The sequence below is a fragment of the Mizuhopecten yessoensis genome, unplaced genomic scaffold, assembly GCF_002113885.1.
Source record: "Mizuhopecten yessoensis strain PY_sf001 unplaced genomic scaffold, ASM211388v2 scaffold10021, whole genome shotgun sequence".
NCBI lineage: Eukaryota > Metazoa > Mollusca > Bivalvia > Pectinida > Pectinidae > Mizuhopecten > Mizuhopecten yessoensis.
This window is the reverse complement of record NW_018408339.1, coordinates 44,660-66,659: the sequence shown is the minus strand read 5'-3', so window position 1 is coordinate 66,659 and position 22,000 is coordinate 44,660. Positions and strand designations below refer to the sequence as shown.

Here is a 22,000-nt window from a genome sequence, read left to right as displayed (position 1 = left end):
ACTGTTGTCCACAAGTTCAACTGGGTCGCCGTCAACTTAAGTGTGGATCCTGACACTGTCTCCTTCGCGTACAGATTCAGCGGAAGTGTCCCCGCATTGTATTTTGTTGTGTCCGCACGAACACTTCTCTGTCGAACACCTTTCCCAAATGTCTCTCGGAACAGAAGCAGCACTTTGATTTTATCCTGCGATAGCTTGATATACTTCAGGAACCCTGTTGGCGTTGCATACTGCTTATGTTTTTTTGACGTGAAGTAGTGGTACCCACACAAGGTCTGCTTCTTGATCACCTCTGTTACTGCCTTTGTAAAGTCCGTGGCACAGTCTCAAACAGTCGGCGTCTCTGTCCTCAGCCTGAGCACACTATGCAAGTGTTCGTTTACCAATGTCAACATTGCGTTTGTGTCCATTTGAAACGAAGAGTTAACCCCAGCAACGACAGACTTTAAATCCGAGAGCATCTCGTGCAACATCCGTATTGACTTGACAGTCTTTGATGCAGGTACTCCATGTGGACCTTGCAATGTGTTTGTCCGTATTTCTAACAGCTGTTTGGCCTCCTGTGCCATGGACAGTAGGGAACGTTCAACTACCCTCAAGTCGTCGATAGCTACTCCCAGAACTGTATTGGTGCCCGACTATGTTGGGGCAACGGGCCTGCATGCTTTAGATCATATACTTTAATTTAACGTAGTGTGGAGGTCGGCTTTGCCTGCTGTTATCAGATTGGACGCGTACGTCCATGCCTTANTACTTTAATTTAACGTAGTGTGGAGGTCGGCTTTGCCTGCTGTTATTAGATTGGACGCGTACGTCCATGCCTGGTGGTTCTCCACCACAACAATTCTCTTCACATCTCGTTCAAAAAGAGATAATTCCATCTCAACTTTTGAACACCTCGTTTGAGGCAACGTTCACCAAACCGATGCTCCTTTTTAAGTTCCCTGAGGACATCAGAAAACTCGCTGTCGGTGCGATGAGTCACATAAATATAGTAATTGTCCAGGGCAACATCATTTCCTTTTTTGAAAATGTATACCCCCGCGCTTACAACTTTATCAGCCATGTTGTTGTTGCCAAAGTCGAAGGTCACCAAAATTGCCGAAGATTTCCGAATGCACGTTTAGACCTAATAATTGGTCGCGAATCGGACTTGATTTACGGAAGGAGCATTGACATTCTATTTTTTACATTAATAACGTAATATAAGCGTGTTGGTTGCTTTTAGCACATAATTTTGTTTAAGTATGCTTCTGATTCTCCCGCCCCCGTACGTCCCACCTCCCGGCCCCCTAACTCCCGGTTCCCTCCCCCCTAGCTCCCGTGTCCCGCCCCCTTATTCCCGGTCTCCCACCCCCCTGTCGACCACAGGGCCACGTTTCAATCACACATATGCTATACTGATATGGGTCACAACACACATGTGTGTTGTGACCCATATCAGTATAGCATATGTGTGATTGTAACGTGGCCCTGTGGGTCGACACTAACACTAGTCCGATAGTCCTTGATTAGTAGATTTATAAAATAAGATTTTTTTTTTAAATTTAGAAAACTGCTAAAAACAACATATAAATGCATGATGCCAAAATTTTCTTAAAATTCACCATAGTTTTATGGCAGAAGTTATTTAAAGGCCCATACAGTCGATTACTTTTGATGTTTTGTTCTGTAGAATCTAGATCACAATGTTTCCTGCTCAGGAAATCTTTTACTAGTTACATTGACGAAGGACCTGTAAATAATCTATTCAACTAGTCAAGTGTACTACCAAGCAAAAAAATTAGTGTGACCCGTCTAACTCTGTAAACGGGACCAAAAATTGGCGTTAACCATGCTACAATAATGTTTTAGTGTTGTGTAAGCGTGCAAGTGTTTGTGAATGCCGGGGAAAGGGTATGTTGGTGTACTGGTCTCCTTGTAATAGCGCGGATCGGATGCCGACTTTATAGTGCTATCTCGCTGAAACACCATGCCGAAGGCACCCAGCACAGCATTCCGCCCGGTCACATTATACTGACAAGGGGAGAACCAGTTGTTGCCATTACCCTCAATGCTAAACGTTAAGCAGGAAATAACAACTATCATTGTTAAGGAATTTGGTATGTCCTGGCCTTGAGGACAGAACCCATAACCTTCCTCACCTTGGCGAACGCTCAACATTAAAGCCAAAAGTGAGGTATTACAAAGCTAGGCACAAGGAAATGAAAGGTAGTTAAAAGTAGAAACAAAGATTAAGATCCAAAATGTTGCGATGGGTGCAGCATATTTATTTTGATCGCTTTTGTGTCCCGAGGACGTAAATTAAAATCCCCAATTCTGCAGGGGGTTCCCGCATTAGTCGCCTTTTACGATACATGCTGAGGGTAACAGCAGGTGTATCCTTTCTCAATCTTCGACCTGCAGGGGTGAATCTATAAGGAAAAAAATAATGATCTATGTGGCTACAAGTGCAATTGAAAAGTGATTTGCTAGCGTTTTGTTGCATTTAAACCATTCTGAACTAAAAAAGCAATTTTAGTTCATAACCAAATTCATTAAAATATCTTATCAGATTTAATTGTCATAAATGACCAATGTTGCGTTCAAATAATAGAAATAATCAATCTCCAAATCAGTTGGTATGTTTGTGGCAACATAGTCTCATATTCAAAATAATACAGATATATGATAATAATTAAAAAAAAAACACACTTTTATACCGATATTCATCATTGTGAAAAACAAAAACAAAAAAAGTTGTTGCAATTATGAACATCATTATTGTCAGTATTACAAGTATTAGTAATATTATATCTTCTTCTTTTTTCCAACAGGGACAGTTTTAGTGGTTATGCAAGGCATGCTTACAAAAGCCAAGTTCTAACAACAGTAGACAGATCAACAGTCAGATCTCGCAGAGTCCGGGACACCATGCAGGATGAGAATGACTCTGTACTGACTAATAGCGACAAAACACGGGAAACTAGAGACTATTCACTGACCGGTCGAGTTGGCTTGCAGACTGATAGGAATGTGACGCAGGTGGATAAAATTTCAACACAGACCGGTGGATACTCAACCAAGACTGTTAGCGGTAATGGTATGCAGTCGGACAGGAACATCGCTCATATTGACACAGATCAACGAAATGATGAGAGGAATGGTATACAAATTCTTGGACAAAGAAGTGTCATCTTCGAAGAGAGGAACGACGCTTTTCTGAAGGTATTTCAAAGTTCTGTAAGAGGAGTACACTATAGCTATAGCCCTAAAATGCCTTTACCTTTTTTTCATTTTCAGCATCGGAAAGACCATAAATTATGTGTATTTGTATTAGGCAGCCTTTGAATCATTAACGGGTATTTTTTGAAATTACAAATCTGTTATGTATCCTGCAGGAAATAAAGCATCATAGGATAACACTCATTGGCTTTCTGTGGCACAGTAATGTTAAATTATCTCAATGATTTCAATCTAACGTATTTCACATCTTAATGCCACTGTGTAAGAAAACTCTGGACAAATTGATCATGGTTTGGTTTGTTTTTGGTTTCATGTTGTTTCACGTCCCCATACCAGCTAATGTCATTTACGGACGTGACTCCATGTGTGTTGTGTATGCGTGCATGTGTGCATGTGTTGACCATTGTTTTATTCTGCTGAACTTAATTGTAATAATAAATATGAGTACTATAATTTACAGTTTTTGTCAGTCAGGCCAAGTGTGACGTCATTCACCCCAGTCATCAGTGTCACGAGTGTTGAGAGACTCCGACTTCGGAAGACTCTTTTGGCGCGGACAATCGCAAAGTGACGCTCCCTAGTAATTCACCTGGGTTATAGTATATTTTTTGGGGATGAATATTGTGAAAATTACTTCATAAATTAAAAACTGCAAACATATGGTGTGTATTTTGATATCTATATTCAGGAACAAGAACATTCGAGACGACAGACACATCATGATGACATTTCAGCACGGGATTCTAAATATAATGAGATGGTAAGATAATCAGCAGGGGTGGATTTGAGAATGCGGGCGATACTTGACAGATCGAAGGTCAGAATGCCCGAGGGAAAGGAGGGGATGGCTACAACCGCTATTGAAATCTTTTGAAGGGGTTTTGAAATCTGAAAGCGTTCTGATGCGACAAAGGTCATTTTCAGAGAAAAAATTAAATACAAAACGTTTGATTTAAAAGATTGCCAAGTATGGCGAGGTGACTGTTTTTTTCTTTATTTAGACTTTCTTAGACTCAATATTTGATTTAATAATTGAATAGTCAACAACCAAAACACAATGTACATGCACCATTTCAATTTATACTCTGAATACTTCACAGCCAGTTACGAGGAAGATCTCTCTGGCCAAGTCACTGTCAAAATCTATAGTAACCGGCACTCTGCAAGCTCATCATTCAAGGACACATTTCAACAAAGGTCTTCCTCAAATGAAAATGACAGGAAATGCAATGATGAAGGATTTTATGGGAATAAATACTCAGAAGTAAGTACTGATCATATAACAAAGAGCAGTGATGATATTTGGAGCTAGGCATTAATGACAGAAAAAGTGACAAATACAAAAGAAGTGAAATAATGAATGTATACATGTAGTTGCCATGAATGTCAAATGAGCATCTCTACTGCATAACCTTGTTTTTGAATAACATTGAAACAGCAGGACATTTGCTGACTGTTGTACATTTGTAAGTAAGGGACTGATTGTCATTTCTGTGAGTTGCAATGCGTTATTTACCGACGTTAATTGAAAGACTACTTGTCATCATTTTTGCAAGGCTTCATATTGCATTCTTTCAAGATGCAACGGAAGGAAAAATAAACAGTTTGTTAATTTTGTGAGTAGCTATGCTTCATTCATCGATGCTGAAAAGGGAGCATTTTTGTGATCGCTCTCCTTGCTTTATGCACCAGATTGAAAGAAGACTGCTATCTGTCATTTTTGTGTGTCTCCTGACTTTATTCACTAAGGTCAAAAGGAAGACAAGTATGTGTGTCTTTATGCCTCCATCACCATTCTTTAAAGAAAGGTATTTCTGTAAGACTATATGCTGTATTTACTAGTTGAAAGTTATTATCGCATAGTCATGATATCTCTTCATCTCAGAGCTTTGTTAACCGAGATTGATAGAACGACTGTCTGTATGGATGCGTGTTTTATTCACCAGGGCTGATAGAACGAAAAACCAGCAGAAAAAGAATGTTCGAGCTAGTATGAACTGCCTTACCCTCCTCGTTCATGATTTTAAGGTAAAACGTTGGGCATTCATTATTTTGTTTTTATTATTATAATTTTGGTTGATTGAATATTATTGATTGGCTGTTTTTTGTGTGTGTGATTATTTGATTGAATGATTTTTTTTATTTTTATATAGATTTGCTGTTTTGATTTCTTGGTTATGAATGCAGATTACTGATTTCATAAATTGATTGATTTAGTGCTTGTTAATATCGGATGATTGCTTTGATTGATAATTATGTTTTCATGGCCCATCTTAATAAATGGTCATACAGGTTCAAAAAGGTAAAGGTAAGAGTGTTTAGTTGTCATCTCAAGCCATCATTATCATTTTTATTCTACAGTCGAAATTGTCAGAGTAGCTCGGAAACAGTTTATTTGATACTTGTGCATTACATTAATTGCTCAGATAGGCATTGATCCAACAGAATGTGTGAGATTATAGTAAAGTATTTGTGCATCCGAATTCTGTCTAGAGTTCTGGATGAAAATCTAACCTGAATATTCTCTGCAAAGAAGTTCAATGACAGAATCACTATAATCGCAGATGTTTAGTCTAGTAACTTGAAGAAGCGATTTTACACCATTCATAACCATAAAAGAAATCTAACCTCATTGATCTTAAGTTTTGATGTCGAGTGACAATTTCTGGTAATTAGCAAATCTCTCAATATATCTGAAGTTTTTTAATTGCATGTAAAATAATATGTACACTGGTATCATGTTAGCAGTGTGTTCTTTAATATCTTCAGAAAGCGTTGTTTAACAAGACATCGAGAAAACACACACACTGCTGATGGAACCCTTATTCTGGTACTCATTTGACATTTTACCTCTTTCAGATCTGGTACAGGCGATGGAAACGCAAACACTGGGAGCTGCCTCTCCTCAAAAAGTACATAGAAAGGATAGAAAGTGAGTTATCCATAATGACATAAAACAAAAATTACAAGTGGTCAAGTGATAATAATAATTAAATAATAACCAAGAGAAGATAACTCTGCAATACGCAAAGACGGAATATAGTGTGTAAAATTACTCTTAAGTGCTTTACATGTGGATAATTAATACGTGTAGTATTAGTGATAATAGATAAACAAAAAAAGGCATACAAATCACCATTTTGCATTAAGTAAAAGGACAAATATATCAATATGCATATAAATGAATATACAAAGGATGTGCAAAGAGCCTTAATGCAGACTTGAAGAGATGGGTCTTTATACCTTCTTGAGTTTGGCCACAGTTTTTGACGATTTAAGTAATTAAATCAATGATGATTAGAATGGAAGCACGATAAATCGCTGAAGAGCTACCCACCCCAATCCCGTCTTAAATTCCCTTTGGATTGTATTTATACATTCAGGGGTCATACTAAATAACTACACAACTCACTTCGCAGAATGGTTGATACATTGTATCATACTCTCCGCGTCTGTCTGTCATATTTATTGACATATTTATGATGAAATGTACATTTATATAAACAATAATCCAATATACCCAAGTTTGGTTATTGTCATGTTCGAAACAATAACATTAACGGGTCTTTGCGGGTTTAGAATTATAGCTGACTGCCATAATGCTGTTGTAGGTAACTTTGGGTCTGGCCTGGGCTCTCTATTTGTATTTAATCGCTGGGTGCTGTGTCTGAACTGTGGCCTGAGTCTACTTTGGTCAGCCCTCGTAGTCCTGCCTACGGCCATTACATTCACCTACCACCAGGTCACAGTGGAATTCAACTTCAAAAATCTGCTGGATGGAAGGGTAAGTATTTGGAGAGTGAAGCACTGACAGCATCCGTTCAGGGCTCATATTAATATCTCAATACCTTCTGAGTGATGAGTCGACTCATAGGAAAATTTACTGTAGACACGAAGATGTACATTTTATTTGTTGTTGTTTTCAGTTTATTTGTTAAATCTTCTGGACAATTTCATATGTGCGATATGAAGGTCGATGTTTTTGATATTGTTCATGAGTGTGCCTGGTTGTTTTCTTACCACTATCAGTTTCACTTAAAGGACATGACATTCCATCGATTTGACCAAGTTTTACATTGTTGCGACAGCGACGCTTTTAATGTTTCTATGCATATTTTTCTATTCTTTATATTTTCCAATAGTTTCTTATCATTTTTGTGATTATATTACCTTCCGTTTTGTTTCCTTTTTTATTTATTTGTCTTCACACAAGTCGTTCCCATTTAAGCACTTAAGTGATTGCTACCAGACCATCATATGTATCAATAATAAAAATGGCATTTAAATGACGCAATGATAATGAGACTTTTGGTAATTGTTTGAAAATTGTATTGAATGTATACAGTCAGGATGGGTGACTGGGTGGTGATACGGTATCCTGTGCCATGAGCTGCGATGATAACACTATTAGATTTTATTCCTGTTTCAGAGGGCACTGGGGTTATTCTTTAGCATATGCAGGTAAAAGAATACACGGTTAACATATTGTGCTAGTGTAGATTGTTGTGTGTAAGCGTTTGGAGATTGCAGGAAAATTTGGCTTAAAACGTCTGTTAGCGTTTTAGCGTACCACCCCCAACTCTTTACTATTTGTTTAAGCAATAAAAAAGGTTAAATAAAAAAATCTTGACCCTTTAGTTTGGGGAATAAAAGTTAAAGAGGTTTTTTTTTGTTATTCTCATTATCATTTCAACTTATAATTCTCTACAAGTGTTCATTTCTGATGAATTTCTGTGGTTAAAAGGATGACATTAGGTAAGCATACTTTATAGGGAAAATGAAAGATATAAGCTTCGGCCAGGTTTAGCGAAAGGTGGTTATTAACTTGATAACATTAGTACATTGTAACTGAGATTAATTACAGGGAGCAGTGGGACAGTCATGGCTCTTCTTCGGAAAATACCAAGAGAAAGTGGGAACCCATTACTGGTTATCCGTGGCATACCTGTTTCTTCTCCTTATCACCTACTTTGGCAGTTTGATGCTGATCATGAGGAGGTAAATATATCATTAAAAAACTGTTTAGATATCTGCCTATAAACAATCTTATATCAAACTAGATAAAAAAAACTCGGAGAAACATTTTGTATGATACAAATTTAGTATGCAATATCATCAAGACACTGCTATCATATACTTCATTTTTTTATCATTTTTTTTACTGCAGCAGAAATACGGTTTTGTTCCCAGTTGAATTCTCCATTAAAAAAGCGAAATATACATCTGGAAATAACATTGGCCACTGTATCAGCAGAAAATGTCGCATGACTGCTATTTTTGTTCAAAGTTCTAATGCTCAGAGCCATTTTTATGACAGAAACTGTTTGCTTACAATACAACCAAAGGATTTTCGGGAGTTACTAAAATAAAATCTGAAGTGGAAACATAATAAGGAATTTAACTCATGTTTTATTTCTAAAGTTCCCGGTATGCCATTAAAGTAGTGTCATTATTATGTAAACACGACATGTAACAAAAACCATAAACACACTTCACATATGGTCAAAACTTGTAAAATAAAAACTGATTGTATAATTGACAAACTTTGAGATAAACAGATATTAGAGGTACCAAAGTTCATATATATACTAAGTATACAAATAAGCAACCATACATGGTGTAAAAGTTAAGACCTGGAGATAATTGAAATAGTAAAATTACTTAAATATCTTAATAAATAGCTTATGACATCATTTTTTAATTGATGACGTTTAGAGAATTGGGATATCCAAATTTGTAATAACGATTGTATACAATCATTTATGTGAATTGCAGTATTGGTGAAGCCAGTCAGCCTAAGTCGGCTTCCCCTCTTCAGGGCCACAACAAATTCTCCCTTCTCCTGTTTACATCTTGGGATCACTCCATAACCAATGAGGAGGCGAGCAGTAACATAGTGCAGGGTATAGCCAGCATTATTAAGGTAAAACATACCAGGTGGTTTGATACATTAACTTTAATTACAAAGTTTACCAAACGAAATAATATTATTGGGAGATACATAGTTCTGTTCCATGAAAACATACAATTATTTGATTTATAAATTCTGGACAAAAAGTGAAAACTATGGGCAAAATAGTATTCAACTTTAAGAACAAAAGGATGATGTTATAGGTACAATACTTGAGTTATATATTACCAGGACAACTTGTACGAGATAAAAGCGTCAGCTGCTGAGCGTAACCGCAGTGTGAAAGAGAAGCGAGGCATTTACTGCCGCCGTGTTCTCGCCTGGTTCATCACCATGTAAGTACACCGTACTCCATCGAAAGTTTGTATCTCTTAATCAAATTAATTGGAAACATGAATGAAAGCGTCTTCTTGTTTTTTTTAACACTGTGTTTTGATTGGGGGAAGGGGTCTACAGTTTAATTATCGATACCTATATATAAACAGCTCAAGAACAGCAAAAAAACATTGAAAGCATAATTATAACCATTCAATATTCGGAACATTAAACTAAACAATGGATGAAAAGAGTTTGAAAAAAGGAACCAATAAGGGAAAATTAACTTGAAATAGTCATGACAGTTATCAGAAGCTAGATTTATCTATAGGAGTACATTAAACTTGACCTTTTACCTTCATGTACACATACAGAACTTTAGTTAGGTTAATGTTATTGGCTATAGTTTAAATTGTACACTCCGGAAACGTTAAATTATTTATGAAAACTGAATTAATTTAATAATGACAGTAGCGTGTTAGGGAGATAACACTTAGCAAATAGCAGAAATATGTGTAAGGGAGCAATAGCCTCATTTGGACTTTGAAGTATCCAAAATTATTGATTTCCCCAAAAGATCTTTCAATGACCCTAATGACTCATTGTAACGTGGGATGAGCGTTGAGTTGTTACACGGCAAATGAAAACAAGATTTCGAATACATATCTACAATTTATTAACAACATAAACAAATCACACTCACACACGCACAGTTTTCACACAATAATGATCCTATATATATAACACAAAAAGTCTCTGCTGCAACATGAGGGAGTTACAGTTCTTACACTATGTTGTAAGTTTCCTCGTGCTCCGACGACAATGTGTTTCGCTAACAACTCAGCAATCAGATGACACTGACCAATGTGCACACAGGACACCAAGTTCCACAAATGACAAGTTCCACACAGGACACCATGTTGGTGTATAGTACCGATATATATGGTTACCACACTGCTGGTAATGGGTGAATGGAATTACATTTCCAGTGCAGCCTCCGACAACAGTCACCGTTTGTGGTGTCGGCTGACGGCCACGGCTGTGTTCCCTGTCATCTTCACCACCAGACTAACTCTTGGCTGGTGTACATCGTAACCCTCACATGAAGCTTTAAAAATAATAACAAAACACCTAGTAAAACTCGCACACATATCACACAATTGTTTATAGAAATATACCTAAGTTTAAGCCCTATCAATTTTACACCAGAAATCGATTAAACCTCTACAAAATATTTTGAAAATATCAGCTAGAAAACATTAAGTGATATGATATCGTGCGGGTTCAGCGTACAACAAATATCATAATTTATACAACACCTGAAGTTCGATATGGCCACTCATACACACATACGCACTCACCTGATCATAATGTACTATATACATAACATAAATATACGTTGTAATACGTAGAATTACATATAAAACAGATATCAATATAGAAAGTTACAGCAAACAATTTCAATAATATTTGCAAAACCTTCCTAACAAATCATTTTACACGATGTAACAATGAAACGCATGACTGAACCGAAAGAAAATAATAATATTTTTGTTTCCTTTTTAGCCTGTTGGTTGGGGGAGGGTGTACACTCATCGTCTTCCTTGTCATCTATAACGTCTCCAGTATCATAAAGCAACAGGTAGGTATTTGTATTAGATATTCACTATCACTGAATACTTCTTGAAATACATTTAAATGAACACAGAAACAAAATAACAAACCTGCTTGATAACACTTTTTATCTAAATGGTGATGTATTTCAGCATTCCAATATCAATACGTTTCTGTGTCGTATAACATCTTGTTTGTCCTTTAAAATCTTATCATCTCAAGTTTTAATTGATAGATATGTCTAGAGATGGTCTTTTTAGAAGTTTTAGATGAACATACAATTTAATATACAGATGCCATAGCAGATCTCCGTTGTCCATTTCCGTTTCTTTTAAAACCCTGCTCCTCTCGTACAACATATGTTCATCCTTGGGACCAGACAATCACACGTTCTATAATGGAAAGGGGCGCCCCTCCCTTTGGACAGAGGGACGGGCTTTAAAGGAGATTTCGTCCTTCAAAAGACTACTTCTGAAAAGAGGATAATGGATCCTATTTCTCCTTAATGTCTGCATCAATTGGCATCACATTTAGTTTGAAGCATCAATAGGGCAAAGTACTCATATTAAAATATAAAAAACGTATGAATATAGGAATTGTGAGAGTCGCGGACGTGATGAGAATAGATCTATTCTATTCTATGATGGCTTGATTACACGAGAGGTTTGACTTTTTACCTGGGCGTCGTGTTGTAAGGGCTTACTATAAATTTTCTTTCTTTACAAAACGTTATAGAAATGTGCAATTGTTGGCCATGACCACACTTGATATCTTCGGTCAGTGAGGACAATCAAATTTTTGTCTCTGTGTCTTCTAATTGGCCGAGATGGTTTTAACAGGTTAATATGAATAATTCTATCAAAGATGAGGACAATGTCCTCTGATTGCTGATTGACATACTTGACTTCATATAAATTCACCTACCATTTCATCTACCAACTGCTCTTATCGTAATATTTTAGTTTAGTAAGAAAATATAATAAGACATATTGACAACCCTGATTTCAAGTGGTTTTTTTAAATAACAAAGGAAACGGTGAAGTGATACTTGCCAAATGAGCCTTTTCTAATGTTTCAGGGGAGTGTTGGACTATCTGAAGATAGCATAGTAGTTGTGTACAGCACTCCGATCATCTTCACACTCATCAACATTCTGGTGCCTATGTGTATTAAACTGGTAAGCCATCCTTCTAGTATACCAGTATTCTATAATTGAAGCAAATTATGTAGTAAGGTACCCGCATCACTAAAAAAAAAAAATGTAACTTTGGATTGGAAACGATTTTTACGTCATGACTATATATCACTTTGATAAATCATTTCTGAAAAGAATATTATACATTGCGGGACTAAAAAAAAAGATTAAGATGAAATGAGCAAAATATAATCGACAATCGTGTTTCTAGAACCTGTAGAATTCAGTTGGGCTAGACCGGAATTTGAACCTTGATCCTAAAATTATAATATTGCTTTAACCGACTGATTACCGGTGAATCCTAGCACAACTGTGCCACAGTGCAGTGGGACACGGATTCTTATACCAACAATCATCTACATCTTTATCAATACTTTCTCACCTCTTACTCTTTCTTCAACTAACAATTTCACTATCAGATCCTCTCCTTATTCCTCTTATCCTAATATTCCCTTCCACAAAATACAATCCCTCCATATCATTTCTGATCTCCCTACCCTCAAATACGATCAGATAGCTTCACCCCACAACTCATCAGGCCATGTCTCGGCCAGAAACGCTCATATCAAATCACTTTGACAAGGAAAAACCCAACTTTCACATCTCATCATACGAACAATATCCCTTTCCATGACAGGCTTCACATTGACCTCCTTTCCAGCCTTCCCATTCCCCCTGATTAAGTTGTAAAAGCACATACGAAAGATATGAATTTAGATCTGCATGCATCATGATATTGCGTGCTAAAGAGGTTTTTTTTACCTGAAGATATAAAAGGTTTGGTAAACTCTATCGGGTGCAGAATGTCAAAACCGAGACCTTTCCAGAATGTTGAGCCGACATTCTATAACCGTGGGCAGTTATTCCCTATTCCCTATTACTACATAATGATTTATTACTTTCTCTCTCCTCTTACCTGGCTATATGGTAATAACTGACAGTGATATTATATGAATTCAACAATAAAAATACTTGAAGTAAATTTTCTAGATAACGTATATAAATTAAGAAGAGCATATTTGGAAGGGATATGTAAAGGTATGCCATACTGAAGGTGATGCGGTTTGCAGACTCTTCACAACTAGTTTCTTTGCCATGAGGTGATATCAGATGTCAACTGTGTTTATGGCGGTAAACATTCTTCAGCTGACCAAAGAGTCAAATTAATGACGTTAATCACCATATTTAAATGACGTCACGTTTCAGAATTTCAGGTATTATGGTATTGGTACTAAACATTTTGAACTCGAACTCGAATTGCCTCTAGCGAGGATTTAGAAAACAAAATAGCTCCCGAAGTTGGGGCTACTGGGTGCACCTATTTAGGTAGATATATCCCAAAGGACAGTTCCACACGCAAAACGTGTGCATTGCATATGCCGCATCAGTTTGAGAAGAGTTATAATAAATTGTATCTGCTGCAGTTACCCAAGATGGAGAGTTATCACAGTGGCAGAACAGAGCTCTATATCACATTGGCTCGAATCTTCTTCCTACGAATGGCAAACCTCTTTGCCCTGCTTATATCCCTGTACACCAATATAAACTCTCACGTAAGTTTAATGTTATTTCGTTATACACCAACATAAACTAATTTGTAAGCTTAATATAAAGTCGCTGTACACAACAATGAACTCCCTTGTAAATTTAATACCAGCTCACTGTACAGCATTTGAAACTCCTTTGTTAGTTGAATAGTAACTCGTTTTACACAATATAAGTGAGTGTAATGGCAAATCTCTGCCTACCAATATACAAATGTAGCTGAGATATCCCAGTCAATGTTCTGAGTAAAAATGTTAAACTTTGTCACCTTAACTACGATTTTATGTATCACAAAAGATGACCTGAATGGTAATGTTTGTCACATTTATTTCTTAAACAGATTGAGGGTGGCGGATGTCTTGGAACTGTCATAGGCCAGGAGGTCTACAAGCTCGTCGTCGTGGATACCATTTTACATGTAAATTTATCAAAGAAATCTATGCATATAACAATGTTCATCTTCTAAGTGAAATCATAAAACAGACACCCGCATTGCTAGATCATTTTTATTCAAAGGATTTGTTTTAAGATCAATATATTTTTAGAATAAAATAGCTCACTTCAATTCAAATATGGTATTATTTGTATCACCTTTAATGACAACTAATTGCATTTGCTTTGCAAATTCAAAAAGGTTTCTACACAGATACACAGATCTTATTCTAACTATAGGAATAATTACATTTCCTCCGCTGTCAGCTCTAGTATATAAAAGTTGGTTGAAATTATTGGTAATAACATGATTTATGATTATTTTTGCAAGTCCATTGTCAATAATGTCACAGCTCTGTAATTATAAGTTTACTAATTAACAATTATCTGTACATTGTATTATATTTCAGGTACATACAAGTTAGTGGTTCATTTTAATGTAAAAATCCGATGATGTTATATATGTTATATGAGTGTTACTTTCTTGTTAAATTTTATTATCGTGGCCTCAATAGGTTCCATGCGGTTAAAGAGAAGTGGTTGGTTCTTCCAATGGTGATCAAGTCTGGATTCAAATACCATGCGTATACCTACATAAATTTTTTGATTATAATTTATTCTCGCTTTGGGGGCGTGACATTACTCGGTTTTTACATAGGTGTCTACGGCAGACGAAAGTTAAAAAAGATAAAGACAAAATGGTCAGTTTACACAATACTTGGTACAGTAAATGGGATAAAATATGTTACACAACAGACAAATTACAAACCATGTTTCACCTAACGCTTATGACAATTCATCCTGGACCTTGTAATCAAAACCAAATGCATGTCTTGGTAATCAATAAAAGAAAATATCTAGCGACGCTTGGACACGATGAATTGCATCCAAGCTTTTACCGGGCCATATTTCTTTGAGCTCTCTGACGAATCTGAACAGCGACAAAAAGATAAAACGCATAGTTAGGTGTACAATGTTGGCTTATGAGTATGGCTTCAGCTTCAATAGGTGTATGGTTAAAACTGCAATTTTAGTATAACCACAGTTTGGATATGAGTATGAGGCGATCTGAGAGTATTGTATAGCTAGTATTTCCAGGTTATAGTCAGCGCTGCAGATATGCTACTACCCTATTACTGGACCAGGGAGAAGTCTGAGTTTGATTTGTCATCAGCCGTACTAGTCCTGGTATACAGACAAGGGCTGGTGTGGGTAAGTCTGAACCTGATCATATTTTCTTATTGGACAGACAAAGTGTCTAGAAAGTGTCTAGAAAGACTGGTTGTAGAAAGTCTCATGCATGAAATCTGGTTCATTTATCTCCAATTATACTTAATGCAGTTGATTCAGAATCTAAGGGGCTTTTTGGTTTCCATGATATATACCGACTACTGATGTACAACACAATGTTGCGAGAGATGAAGGTTCATAAACAGTACGAGCTTTCCTTGTACTTTTCACGGATCTCCACCATAATCATTTCTTTTGTTGATATCTTGTTATAAATGTCACCGATTTCCATTTCAAATTACAGGTTTGATCATATTCAGGTATTCGGTTTTTTATTAGTTCTGTCATGAAATTCATTTCATTTGTCATCCTGCGTCCAAGTCTGTATAAAAAAAACTGGTGTGAGTAAATCTGAGTTTGACTGATATGACCAATATATGCTGCGTTGCAGGTAGAGAAAATCATGCTGGATTTGTCGTTTTGTAGTTAGGACTTGCATGCTGTATTTGACATGTCATACATAGAGACATGTATTCTATATCTGATTGTATTGAAGGTGGGTACAATCGCCAGTCCACTGATGCCCCTGGCAGGTGCCATTTCCTGCCTTGTGTTTTTCTTCACCAACTACAACATTGTGCGGTGTGTGTGCAAGCCTCCCCTGAAGCGGTGGAACCAGTCCCGTAATACCCGATTCCTGATGGGGTTCCTTCTCATCACCCTTGCAGCTGTCATACTTCCTATGTCCGTGGTAATAGGCAGGTATGTATTCTTCATATCAGACTCTTTACATGTAATTCTGTTATTGAAAGTGTTCAAAGTTTGATTTTGATATTGACGTCTATAAGTGTTCAGGAGCATAACAACGGGTCCATCTGCAACTGAAGCTATTCCATTGCCAAAGCCAGGAACATACACTAACAGAAGAAAGAAAATGTTATGGTGAATAATATTTTTTTCAACATGAAACTTAACACACAAAAAGTGTACCTTCCTTAACGGGTGAATGCGCTTTGTGCACGTGCATTTTATTGTCCTTGTGCAAGTAGCAAATCAGTTTGACAATTTTACCGACTTTGTTACTATTGTGCAAGTATTTACATCCAAAACAAAATATTCCTGATGAACTGTTTTGTTTATTGCTATGCATAGAGTGATTGAAATGACTGCAGCCATGATTCAGGCTGGTGTTAGACAGCATTCCCGCCCTGCAATGACGCCATCATGTTGCACAATCTTGCTTGGTGCAGGAGTCGTCTCCGTTTTTCTAGACGGGATTGAGCGCGTATAGTGTTGCTCCAGAGTGTATCGTCGTTTTGGATAGCGTGTCGTAGACATTTGTGTCGTGAAACGTCTTTCTCTCAGCGGAAGCAGAGTGATTGTCTGAGGCGGCATAACATCGAATATCAGAACGTCTTTTGGTAATTAATCTTAATTTGGCCTGTGCATACTATCGCGATGAAATCCTGCATTCCCACGTCATCTCGTTCATGCAACATCAAGCTACGCTGCAACATGACAACGTACATGTGGCACACGTTGTGACGGATTTCCTGACTGAGTAAAATCTGGATGTGTTCCTGTGACCTGCAGTATCACTTGACATTTCAACTATCGAGCAAACTGTCAAATGAGCATGTGCCATTGACTGAGCTCTCCCGTGCATTAGTTCTCATATGGAAAGAAAATCCCGGTGCTTTTTGGATCCATGTGGCGCCGTTGTAATGCGTGCTTTTCTCTTAACAGTGGATATAGCCGATATTGACGTTGTGAACTGGCTCAATTTCACTTCGTGTTTGAAGCGCAATGAAATGGGTGTTCGTTTGTCAACTTTGAATGAGTCGATCTTCGACGATGAAATGTCTTTGATAATTCTGAAACAGATTGTTACTGTGTATTTTGAAGTGGTTTCTTTTTTTCCTCAAGAATATACATGTATTTACATTTTCTTTCGTCACTTAATACCCTCCCTAAATTGATTCTACTTTTCAGAATATCTCAAAATATACTGTGGCCCATAACCGAAGTAAATATACTTTACTTGGTTAACGTTTTCTAACCCTGAATTTTTCTAAAAATGATGAATAAAATCTAATGTTCAAATAATGGTCAAAATGCCTAACGCAGTATGTGTAAACCGAAGACCAAAGGTTAAGTCTTTCAATGTCACCTGGATATTTTAACTTACTTTTAACCAACAGGGGTTGGACAAAATACGGGAAAGAACTGAACTCCCAGGGCCTATAAAGGAAAAGGGTTTAAATCTTTGAAATCGTCCTTGGTTTAAATGTTTTATAGTATTTGGAATGAACATTCAAAGAGGATTCAATAAAAAGAATCATTGGCGACAAGAAGACAGGGGAAAGGACAACGAGGTCCATTAGAAAAAGCAGCAATTTTATAATACTACTCATCAAGTATGTCTGAAGAGATTTTTGCATAATTCATAATGGAACATTAACTTTCCAATGAGATTCAGTTTTGAATAATAACAAAATATGAAAGCAGAATTAGGCAGATGGGCAGGATCCAATATGAGATGTGAGAAAAAGAGGCAGCTTTTTTTCGACCTTTTTTTTCAAGTTAATTCGGAAAAAAACTAATGCAAGTAATACTGCTAAACTTTAAAAAAAAAAATTGATACGAATTTTCCTGTTTATCCTGAACCTACACACCATGTTGTCTGTCCATCCTATGTAAACTTCATCCGAGGTATGTGTCCTGTACTACACCTAGTACATTTTGTATAACCAAATATAAAATATAGTGTGTAAGTACATTTTGGAATGGCATTGTATCCCATACGAAAGGTGAGTCACTATAGTCATACGTTGACCTTTTGACTTTGTATCATTAAATATATTTTTCTACAAGCCTAAAAAATATTTATTGAGTTTAGCAACCCAACTATTGCATTGCCTCAGAAACGTAGATACAAGAAATGTATACGGTGTCAGAAAAATATAATAAAAAAGTACTTCTTATTGGCTGATAATTTTATTTTTTTAGCCGAGACTTGATCCATCTAGGTCAAACCTCGTTCCCCCTCCGATACTGTGGACCATTTGCTGGGGGCCGCCCAACTGATGCCTACAGGCGCTTTGTCTCCGAACTCGACAGCTGGCCGGGTCAGGTCCTAAAGTGGTTGGGCTCTGATATCGTAACCCTTCCGCTAGTCCTCATTATTATGTAAGTAGACAAACCTCACTCTAGTCTTCTTCATCATGTAAGAAGATTAACCTCTTACTGTTTCTCATCATCACAAAGGTATGTGATCCTCATTTGTTATAATAAGTAGGTCGCTCTCTCTCTCTGATCAAGTAATTACATTACACGAACACTTACCTTCGTTATCGTGTAATGAGTTCACATTCATTCTGATTTCCATTTTCATTTAAGTAGGTCACACATTCTGTTTTTCATCAACATGTCACCTTCTTTCTGGTTCTTATATTGTAAGTAGACTATGCTCCCTCTGGTCCTTATCGTGCATTTAGGATATACTTTCTCTGATCTCATCATTACAATGTAAAGCGTAAACGATTTGGTTGAGATTATATTGTGTAAGGCATAACCTGGCTTTGTATCACAGAGCAACATTGAGCTACCAACGGAAGCTTCTGTCAGGGGAAAAGCATTACCGGGTCCTACTCCAGGCAGAACTGCAGCAGGTGAGTAAATCAACGACTGGTCAATGTCATTCTAAATACTGTTTAACTGGAAGTTTTATTTTACTATGTAAATTTGAATTCTGGGGGCAGTGGAACTTTATTACAAAACATAAGCACAATAATAAAAAATAGTTTCAATGAAATTGGTTATAAAAGTAAAGCGTATGAAAGCTATCACAACTGACCTAACATTGGTATACCGCAATACACGGGTATATCGTACCGTATCGCAATACAGAAATATTCTTAAATTACAATATCTTTACAACAAAAAGTTAGGTTTTAACTTTTCAAATTCTTACTAACCAATATGCCGATATTCTCCGCAGTTTTACTAGTGCTTGGAATCAGTTGTAATTACATAACTGATGATCGGTTTAAGGAAAATATTAAGCTTTTCTGATCAATATAATCTGTAGGATTCAGTCTGACAGCGATATCACAACCTATTCTTCTGACATAAAGCACCATTTTCAGAAAACCTATCAATTTTCCTACGTGTTTTGGTATCTATAAAAGTGCATTCCTTCCGTTTTCCAGTATATAGTAATACAGTAAGATAAAAAGAATAATGTGCAAAGTTAACGATTTCCTCTCATTATCCTTTCTGTACTAAAAGACAAATACATTTGCAGTTACATCATCAACTTGTTATATTCCTTCCAATCAATGGATAGATTTGTAATTGTTGGATAATATATATGAATCATTTAAAATAATAATTCTGTTATAAAAAGAATATTTTTATTTGTTTAAATAGGAGAGAGAGGATAACCAGGAGCTCATCAAAAAGCTCCAGGTCGTCGGTATAGGAATGTGACATGGTCTGTTACTGAAGAGGCCATAAAGACTTGGAAGGGGATGACCAGGAAGAGACAAACACAAGGACCCATCCGTTTGTTTGACTGTAATGATAGCATCAACTCCGTTAATTCTTCGCTCATATTGAGTTGTTCAACAGCTAGAAATGTAGCAATAAGACGCAGTGTTCAATTATTTCTTTTTATATTCACCATGACAATAAAGTGTCTTTACTGAATTATTTCAACTGTGAATAATACAAGTATCGAAAACATAACATGAGCAAACACTTTAAAGTGACGGAACATTGAGCTTGGCCCTCAACTCCAGCAAGCCATTAACTGTGAAGGGACGTCTACAGTGATAAAACATAGGTTTCGCCTCAACAACAACAATTCCTCTACAGTGATAAGACATATGATTTGGCTCTCAACAATAGCAAGTCCTCTACAGTGATAAGACACAGGGTTGGCCTCAACCACTGCAAGTCCTCTACAGTGATAAGACATAGGGTTGGCCTCAACCACAGCAAGTCCTCTACAGTGATAAGACATAGGGTTGGGTTCGCAACAATAGCAAGACGTCCTCTACAGTGATAAGACATAGAGTTAGGCTCTCGACAACAAAAGTCCTCTACAGTGATGAGACATATGGCTTGGCTCTTAACAACAACAATTACTCTACAGTGATAAGGCATAGGGTTGGCCTCAAGCACAGCAAGTCCTCTACAGTGATAAGACATAGGGTTGGGTTCGCAACAATAGCAAGACGTCCTCTACAGTGATAAGACATAGAGTTAGGCTCTCGACAACATAAAGTCCTTTACAGTGATAACACATAGGGTTAGGCTCTTGACAACATAAAGTCCTCTACAGTGATAACACATAGGTTTAGGCTCTCAACAACAACAATTCCTCTACAGTGATAAGGCATAGGGTTGGCCTCAAGCACAGCAAGTCCTCTACAGTGATAAGACATAGGGTTGGGTTCGCAACAATAGCAAGACGTCCTCTACAGTGATAAGACATAGAGTTAGGCTCTCGACAACATTAAGTGCTCTACAGTGATAAGACATAGATTTAGGCTCTCGACAACATAAAGTCCTCTACAGTGATAAGATATAGGGTTAGGCTCTTGACAACATAAAGTCCTCTACAGTGATAAGATATAGGGTTAGGCTCTTGACAACATAAAGTCCTCTACAGTGATAACACATAGGGTTAGGCTCTCGACAACATTAAGTCCTCTACAGTGATAACACATAGATTTAGGCTCTCGACAACATAAAGTCCTCTACAGTGATAACACATAGGGTTAGGCTCTTGACAACATAAAGTCCTCTACAGTGATAAGACATAGGGTTAGACTCTTGACAACATAAAGTCCTCTACAGTGATAAGACATAGAGTTAGGCTCTCAACAACATTAAGTCCTCTACAGTGATAAGACATAGGGTTAGGCTCTTGACAACATTAAGTCATCTACAGTGATAAGACATAGAGTTAGGCTCTCAAGAACATTAAGTCCTCTACAGTGATAAGACATAGGGTTAGGCTCTCGACAACATTAAGTCCTCTACAGTGATAACACATAGGTTTAGGCTCTCAACAACAACAATTCCTCTACAGTGATAAGACATAGAGTTAGGCTCTCGACAACATTAAGTCCTCTACAGTGATAACACATAGGGTTAGGCTCTCAACAACAGCAACAACCTATTTAGTGGCAAAACTTAATGTTTGACAGTCATAACCGCCAAGTCATTTATATATTATCACGGTGATAAAACTTTGGGTTCGTCAGCAATCAGTTTAAAGATGCAGTACGTAAGAAATATGGTTCCTCAGTAATGCCAGTAATCCCTCTACCATTTACCATTGTTGGGCGAAAACTTCCAATACCAGCAAAACTTGTTATTTGGTTATTTATGTTGTGGTGACAGATCCCCAAAACTATATGTCCAATAATGAGTTCGTTCTTGTGAAATAAGTTGATGGTATATTTGGACATATGACGTTTATGTGTAAATTTAGGACATGGATCAATATTTGAAGAAAAAAA

General features: G+C 37.0%; 1 protein-coding gene across 2 annotated transcripts in view; it reads left to right on the top strand.

Moving 5' to 3' along the window:
* The window catches only part of LOC110459302 (transmembrane channel-like protein 5), a 22,378-nt gene extending 1,558 nt beyond the window's left edge, over positions 1-20,820 (top strand). For both annotated transcript variants that reach the window (XM_021511485.1, XM_021511487.1), the window contains exons 2-19: positions 2,817-3,207; positions 3,914-3,985; positions 4,326-4,489; positions 5,172-5,253; positions 6,085-6,157; positions 6,837-7,009; positions 8,090-8,223; positions 9,001-9,148; positions 9,368-9,471; positions 11,018-11,093; positions 12,144-12,242; positions 13,685-13,813; positions 14,146-14,223; positions 15,336-15,449; positions 16,024-16,229; positions 18,477-18,656; positions 19,060-19,138; positions 19,899-20,820. In XM_021511485.1, the coding sequence (XP_021367160.1) occupies positions 2,817-3,207; positions 3,914-3,985; positions 4,326-4,489; positions 5,172-5,253; positions 6,085-6,157; positions 6,837-7,009; positions 8,090-8,223; positions 9,001-9,148; positions 9,368-9,471; positions 11,018-11,093; positions 12,144-12,242; positions 13,685-13,813; positions 14,146-14,223; positions 15,336-15,449; positions 16,024-16,229; positions 18,477-18,656; positions 19,060-19,138; positions 19,899-19,958 (2,362 nt within the window). In that variant the 3' untranslated portion in view covers positions 19,959-20,820. The remainder of the gene's footprint in view (positions 1-2,816; positions 3,208-3,913; positions 3,986-4,325; positions 4,490-5,171; positions 5,254-6,084; positions 6,158-6,836; positions 7,010-8,089; positions 8,224-9,000; positions 9,149-9,367; positions 9,472-11,017; positions 11,094-12,143; positions 12,243-13,684; positions 13,814-14,145; positions 14,224-15,335; positions 15,450-16,023; positions 16,230-18,476; positions 18,657-19,059; positions 19,139-19,898) is intronic.
* Positions 20,821-22,000: the final 1,180 nt, after the last annotated feature.